An 8,528-nucleotide genomic window follows, 5' to 3' on the forward strand; every position below is an offset into this window, starting at 1 on the left:
TGTGTATAACCTCATTAATTTGGGCCAAATTTTCTGAAGTGTTCCAAATGGATTTGTTTGGCGTTACAAGGATAGAAAAATAAAATAATAATAAAGGAGGTATTGAACTTTATGGAAATGTGAAAGAAGAGAAAAATAAAAGCTACCGTAAGCAATGAAATGAAATGCGGATTTATTCAACAGCACTAGAGTCAACATATTGTCGGTGTATTATCGGTCAAAAGTCAAAATATGCCATTAAGAAAATATATCATATCCATGATGGAGGATAAGACTTAAAACTTTCCAGGAGTACTAAGAAAAGGAGCGATAATTTCAGTTACAAATTGATGGGAAGTAAACGTAAAAATTGCTTTATATGAATAATAGGTAGTATATCCTGTACCAATATATGTGATGTATACAAATGTGGACCTCTGCTGATATCTGCTGTGAGAAAAATTTAGGTAATGTTGGAATTAGCTCGATAGCCCCAGGAATTTTATCATTGAGGCATTGAATCCGCGCTCGGTGACCTCCAGCAAAGTGGCGTGCGAAGAGACAATTTTGCAGGAATTTGGTACTCAGCGAAAACTAATATTCGGAGGTAAAGGATTGGAATTTCCGTAAAATTGAGGACAAATATCTGCCAATTGTCCACAACGAGCCCAGTTTCAGGACAACGAATAATATTTTTGTGATCTTGAATCGACGCTGTGATTGGTGTAGGAATTTATTTTAATACTGATGTTTGAACAAGTAAGGGTCCAATGACACCGGCGGACCAAAAACCGTATCAAAAAGTTGGCACGTTGAGGATAAAGGGCCTTCGCAACAATAACTCTTGGCCCACGTAGAAACAGGGTCTCATCAGTTACGATGATTTTTCGATGGAATTCCGTATCAATTTCATGAATTTGAAATACTAAATGTGGTATAATGACGTTTCTTAGGTTGTATTTATAAGAGTATTTTTTGGGTCGAGTCCGGAGGTGGCTGTACAAAATCTATAATTTTAATCTTCAGAAATCCCAAAAAGGAGGTCGTGGAGAAGTGCATTTGCCTATAGAAGACCTGAAGAAAAACCTTTGTCTTCAGAAGTCTTAAAAAATATAGTATTTCAATACAAAAATAAAACATAAAGAAGGGCTTTGGTCTATGGAAGACATGCAGGAGGCTTATTGTCTGTCGACGACTTAAAGAGGATACATGATCTACAGAAAACCTGCCGACAAATCTTCTGTATATAGAATCCATATGCTAGAGGGGTTGATGAAGATATTTTTCCCATAGAAGATTTGGGGAGGTTTTCCGCCAGTAAAAACATTAGGAAATCCCAAAAATCTTGTCATCGGTTTTCTCGAGGAGTACAGGAAGGAGATTGTACTTATAATTAGTGTACATATCATGGTCTGGCTGAAGGGAAGCTAGGGGAAGGAAGCGGCGATATGTACGAAACTAATCCTAGTCTTTAATCCTTAAAACATGACTTGAATGTATGAGAATAAGAATAATGGTATTCTCCTTTAAGTCACTCCCTCATCTAATAATCCCAATGTCTCCCAAGAATCACGTTTAATGGAGAACCAATAATTTAGGAATACATAGAAATGGAACAATAACTGTAATAATAATGTGGTTATAATTTGACATTTCACATCCTTGGTGGGTAAGGACTTTCGACACTGAAATTTTAAGTATTTCGTATGATATGATCCTAGCCTCATTTTCTAAGCTACGGGGAATAAAAAGACATTTCAATATTGCATCGGATAAGATACCTCTTGACAGAATTTTTTCAATATATATGTTCACGTTTCGATATAACCAATAAATAATCGTATTTTCCAACCGAACAGGATGTTAGTTTGTATTCGTGCGTCTTTTTTTGCAGAAAATGTTCAATATAGATCCATATTATGATACCAATTAGTGGTATTTTTATGGTCTTTGTGGGATTTTCCAACCAAAAAATCTGTAATACCATCTTGAATGTTTCAGTCGCATTTTCTAGCCGAAGTGTTTCTTGGAGAGTAAAGAACATGCACATAGAAAATCTTCATGTTTTTAATGATTTCTGTTATTTGGCATATCGGATTCTTGTTGGTCAAAAAAATTCCCCGCAGAAAATTTTAAAAATAGCTTAACATTTTGACATAACTTCATAATAAAGGTCTCGAATTTTAGGTTTACGGAGGAAGAGCACAAAAATACCGAGTTTTTTTTGAGAATCGAGAGTGGAGGGTTGTTCCCTGAAATCAGCTGTTATTTTATGCTAAATCGATAACTAGGCTCTTCACCTTGTATATATTTTGTCTCAAAAATCAGATTACCTAAAGAAGAAAGTAATTTAATATTTTTTTAATATGGAAATGTTAAATCTGCCTTTTACCATATCGAAATTGTCCTCACTGTGTCGTTTTGTTTATCTAATACCATTAATATATTTCAGTCTATTATTCGATATTCATTTGACATAATTCCTGGAAACATGTTCAATATGAATAGCATGCTGTCGTGTAAACATGCTGCTACTGCTTCTTGCTTCTACTGCTATGTTAACTATTCAATAATTAATATTTTATTTTCCCGTAGATATTTCTATACCAAAATCTACGATGTTTGCTTCATACGTGACTTATAACACAATCATACAACGATATATAATTAAAAGAGCAAATAGATTTTCGATCAGCATAATTTCAATGTTATGTAATTCATATTTAATTTGGTAGAATAAATATTTGGAGAAAATATAAATCTTTGCAAATGTAATAATCATTTTTCATGGACATATTCTTACTGCCATGCATAAGTATATGTCTGAAGAAAGCATATCCAAAAGTTTAATTATTTTTTAAACATTTTTTACCACGTCCTTTTTCCATCTCTAATATCCATCCCAAAAAAAATAATTTTCTACTTCAAAACCACAAAGTCAAAGTTCATTTTTATGACAAACCAAAAATCATTTGTCATTGTTTTATTTCTTTCTCTCAGTTTGTTCCATGGCCATGTCAGAGGCCATTCTTCATTTGCAATGTTTTTCCGCAGCAGTAATAATAAATAAAATATGAAAACATCAGCAGCAACAACAACAATGGCACATGAAACAAACGGGAAATGACATTAGGAAATAGAAAAGTTATTTGTATGCTATCACATCCGTTCATTTTCGTATATAAGAAATATTGTCAACATTTTGTTTCTCGTTTTTTACAAAGTTCATCATCATCATTAGCAGAACAATCACTGACGCTATCAACGCCACCACCACAAACATATTATATTGCCGGTACCCCACAATACCGAGTTATACTCAGAAGAGAGTGAGCAAATGTTGTCTTCTAACCGAAATCAGTTTTAGTCAAACATATCCATAATTCTGTAATCGAAACAGCATATCGATAGCAACAAGAATCAACAATAACAACAGGAAAAAATAACAACAATGGCTGTCTACTGTAGAATAGTCGACTCATTTGTCGACCCATCCATCTATCAGTCAGTTACAAACAGCCGCCACAAAATCTATACCACAAACAAATATCATGGCATGATTCCTTTTGTAATTCTGTTTGTGGGTGTGTGTTTCATAAGAGTAAATTTTGTGTTTGGTATAAAAGGGAAAAGGCCTGGAAAATGAAGTTTAACTAAAGAAGACAACTATTTGCCTTTCATAGGAGACTGGTAGAATAACTATAGGAAAAAGTTTGAAGATGAATTAGAGAATGTCATCGGTCCATAACAGACCAAAAGAAGGTTCTCAGACTGTAAAAGACCTGAATAAGTTTTTATGACTCTAGATGAAATTCCGTTTATTGAAAATATGAAGAAAGGCTGTGATTTTTGGAAAATGTGAAAAGGATTATCTGTACTTAAAAATCGGGTTTCCTTCTATAGAAGACCTACATATGGCTTTTTGTCTACAGAAACCATTTTCTTATTGAGGATTCCTAACACCTGAAGTAAGATTTTGTCTATAGAAGATATGACAAATTTCTACCTGAACAAGTTCTATTGTCTGAAAAAGGTCCGTTGGAGAAGACCTGAAATAAATTTTCTATAGAATACATAAATAATGTCTGGGATCTATAGAAGTCATGCTGAAAGCCTGTCTCTCGAAGGGTTGACCTGCAGAAGGTTCGCGCTATTCTATATACAGAAAGCGCCAATCTATCTATTTACAGAAACATTTATGAAGTTGTTTTTACCTTTAAGGGGACCCCCCCATTCTCGGGGTCAAAATTTTTGTTGATATAATTTGAATCTACACTGATTAAAGAATGTCTCTACAAAATTTCAAGTGAAAATCTCAAGAACTCTTCAAGATATAGCCGATTTATTGTGTCAGCATCAAGTGACGGCTGAAGGGCTTCTCAAACTTTAAACGCGTTTTTCTCTAAATATTTTTTTGCGAATGGCGGGCACGATAACTCAAAAACTAATAATCCAATCGGTTCCAAATTTTGCAACGTTTCTCTGGGAGTGTATATCTCTCGTATGAACTAGGATAAAGCCAATCGGTGAAGCTCTTCCTTATTTTTTAACTTGGTTTTTGGTATAAAATCGGCGATTTTCCAAAAATAATTTTTCAAAGGTCCATCATTTTGTTAATTTTAGAGCGAAGTCAATAATCCTAGTTCATACGAGAGCCAGACATGTACTCTTTCTAACACCGTTGGAATTTTCGGATTCCGATGTTCCAGTGAGGAGTTATCATGCCCGCCCTCAAAAATAAGGACTTTTCTTCAATTACAAAAAAACAACAAAACAACAACAAAAAATGTTTGTAAATTATTCTTCTTCTCTTTTAAATCTTCAAATATATATGTGCAAAATTACAAACCTTAACAAGCATTGGTATTGATTTACCAGCCCATTGAAATTCTTGAAAAATTAAAATCGAGAATGGGTGGGGTTCCCTTAAACAATGTATGGAAGTTTTCCTGTCCTGTCTAACTTCCGGCTATCAACGACCTGAAAAAATTTATTAGTTAGATGAAGGAATGTCTACTGTACAGAAAAAAAGGTCTCCGGTATATAAATGGGATATATATAACATGAGAAGGATTACTTTATTGTGAAGGATAATAAAAAGATCTGCTATGAAAGAATTATAAATAAAGATGGATATTCATTCATTAAAATGCCAAAAGTGGTGGGAAACCCTTATATGGAAAAATTCAACTTCGGTGGAAAATGCATCTGAAAACCTAATACTACAGTGAGTAGTGCCTACATTGAACGTATACTGAGTATTATCTGCGTAGAAACCACACTCACTTCAAACTACAGCCACTTCGATTGAAATGTACGCCCAGCGCCGTAATTTTCTATAGACAAAACCTAGTATTTTATATAGAAAAACTATAAGGTCCACAATACTTATTATATGTATAGAAAAAACTTCCAAGGCCACAGGACTATTTTATTTATAAAAAATGTCAGGGCCACTGGACCTATTTCGTCTATAAAAAAAATCAAAAGACCTATCCTTCCACAGTAACCTAGTTTTTTCCTTAAAAAAAATCACAGGAACCATTTTATCTATAATAGGAATATATTCTTATACTTTATTGGGCCTCTGGGGAATATTTTTAAAGTGTTGCAAGCATAATAGCAAATTTATGATGATGGACAGTATCAATAAATTCTTCTAGCTTCGTAGAAATTCTATAAGATACCTTCTAAGACACATTGAGGAAAGCTTTCCTTTGTTTGATTGAAGTTTTTTCTATATAACAGAACCAGATAACGTCTTCAGACTATAAAATACCTTAAAAGCAATTAAAATATATGAGAAATTTATGAGGTCTCTACCTATAGAATGAAGAAGCAAACAAATCAAATTCGCAAACACCAATGAGTTTGGCAATAAATTTGACAATTTCTTGACTTGTCTACAACTTTTGTTTGCCGCAAATATTTCGTCAGTTCTACACGCAACAAACATGCCAACTCTCACTCTCCTAGGAACCAACCGCTCTCATCGCAAATGTTTTTTTTTATTTAATATTCACGCACACGAACTTGTCCATGTTGCATGTTATTCTCTACTATTTAAGCGTTCTGCTAGTCGTCTTAATGTACATTTTGTTGTTGTTGCTATTATTATTTTCTGGCGTTCATTGTCGATGATTGTTGTAGCAATTTTTACACTTGAAAGGTAATTTGTATTTTAGTACCTAATTTAATTGTTTTGCTTTTGGAGAAAATGCCAACAAAAATAAAACACAAGGGGAGGTGGTGGTGAGGAAAGAGGAGGACGATGTGAACGCAACAAAATAAAAACGAAAAGACGTTGAAATGAAACTAATGGAAATACATTAAATGGGCCAAGAAAACACTTACACACACTCACCATGGCGTGTAGTGGCGAATATAGCAAACCAGTCGATGGTGGCTGGTAGGCTAGCAGACAACAACCTGGGTATGTGTGTGTCTGTATGTATGCCAATACATATATACCAGGAAAATAGTGTATATGCGTGCCATAAAATAAAACAGAAGTCACTGGTGGCGTATAATTATTATTTTAAAGAGGCGTGCACACACACCCGCACTCATACGCAAATACACATACGAATTGGCTGTGAGGCATAATTTTGTTGTAACAAAGCCTTTTTTTGAAATCGCAACTTGTGGCAAATTATTTGTTATTCTTTGTTGTAGAACTGCAATAACAAAAAACGGAAAACTGTTATAAAGTCATTGACATTATTTCATGAAATTGCAGTTGATAATTGACAATAAAAGAAGAAGTTTCACCAATTAAAAAACATTTCTAATGAGCAGATATAGAGGCTCATATATTTTGTTCAGAGAAATATCATTGCAACGGCTACATAGGACTATATAGAATAAAATTCAGGAGCCCAGAAATAAATTCACAGAACCAATTTGGCCTATTTTTTATAGAAAAAATACAGGGAATATTTTTTTATAGAAAATAAAATTGCGGGGCCACAAGACATATCTCTGGAATAAAGGAAATATTTTTTCTCAAAAAAAATTACATGATCTATCTTTTTCTATAGTAAAAAAATTAAGGGACCACAGGACCTATCTTTTATGGAAAAAAAATTACGGAACCTATAATAAAATTCACATGACCCCAGGGCCAATTTTTTATTTAAAAATCACAATACCATATTTTTTCTATAGAAAAAAATTAATATAACCTATTTTTCTGAAAAAACACAAAAGAACCTAAATTGCCTGGACGACAGGAAATATTTTTTCCCAACGAAAAAAAAAAATTTCTATAAAAAATATACGGACCTTTATTCCTATAAAAAATCGCAGGACCTATTCTTTCTTTAGAAAAAATCGCAGAAATCAGGGGCCTATTTTTCTAAAGAAAAATTTCGCAGGGGACCTACTTTTTTATAGAAAAAATCACAGGACATATTTTTTCTATAAATAAATAAATGCATAGCAACAATTTTAACTAAAGAAACAAATTCACAGGACTCTGTTTTAATTCATATAATTTTCCAAACTACACAAGCAATCATAACTGAAATCAATGAATTGAATCTCCCAGGATATCTACATCCTGTAATTCCACCCAATCTGTCTGTCTTTCTTTCACATTTCATCAAAACAAAACAAAGGGAAATAAATCAAATAATTATTCCGCACAATTACTTACCATTTCGCCCATGAACACGAACAGCAGCAACACCAGCAAAAGCAACAGGGTTTCTGTGACTGTTGCTGTTGACGTTGCAGTGGCGTGGTGCCATCCGTCAGTCCTCCACTTGTTGTCGTTGTTCCCATTGTGTTTGTTGTGCTTAATATGCCGCCTATGTGAATGCCACCGGTATTGACATCGGAGACAACGCTGCGGCCATTACCACCACCACCGCCGCCGCTTTCTCTGCCGCCGCCACCACCACCGGAACCATTGCCACCACTGCCGGCACCTGAACCACTACCGGCATTGGCAGCACTTTGTGATGATGAACTCATGCCGCGTAAACGGCATCCTGATGGCAGTTCCGATACTGTACAAGACATTCTGGAATTGAAGAGTGTAAATGAATATTAATTATTAAATAAATGTAATTATTTGTTTTTTTCGTTTTTAATTACTTACCTAAATTTGTTAAGTCTTTTGGTCTTAAGCTAAAAATTGCCTTATTGCTTCTATGCTTCCTTAAATTTAATTAAAAAATTTATTGAAGCCGTTGTTTTTTTTATAAATTTGGTTTGGTTGATTTCTAGAGTTTCGGGTTATTACTTCAATGTGTCTTAGTGTGTGCCAGGGTGCTTCGTAATATTTTTTTGTGTATAGTTGTTTTCGTTTGGTGCTCTAAGGATATTCTAAAGTTAACATTGGTTCTGTTGCATTCAACTAAACATCGAAATGCATGATGATTCATTTATGCTGAAAAGAAGAGAAGAAGAAATTGTTATTGTAATTTATGAATTTATACATTTTTATAAAAAAATCTTTATAACAATATACTCAAGTCCTTTATGGCGCAGGGCTTTTTTTGTTATATATAATCTCATTTGCAGGACCCCAGGACAGATTTTTT

General features: G+C 33.8%; 1 protein-coding gene across 1 annotated transcript in view; it reads right to left on the reverse strand.

Moving 5' to 3' along the window:
* The window catches only part of LOC133335510 (regulator of G-protein signaling 17), a 32,180-nt gene extending 23,995 nt beyond the window's left edge, over positions 1 to 8,185 (reverse strand). Inside the window, exons 1-2 of the mRNA XM_061543788.1 lie at positions 8,098 to 8,185; positions 7,637 to 8,020 (exon numbers count right to left, since the gene is read on the reverse strand). Coding sequence (XP_061399772.1) covers positions 7,637 to 8,004 — 368 coding nt within the window. The 5' untranslated portion in view covers positions 8,005 to 8,020; positions 8,098 to 8,185. The remainder of the gene's footprint in view (positions 1 to 7,636; positions 8,021 to 8,097) is intronic.
* Positions 8,186 to 8,528: the final 343 nt, after the last annotated feature.

The sequence above is a fragment of the Musca vetustissima genome, unplaced genomic scaffold (assembly GCF_032173495.1).
Source record: "Musca vetustissima isolate MV318-11 ecotype Yass unplaced genomic scaffold, APGP_CSIRO_Mvet_v1 utg9639, whole genome shotgun sequence".
NCBI classification, from domain to species: Eukaryota; Metazoa; Arthropoda; class Insecta; order Diptera; family Muscidae; genus Musca; species Musca vetustissima.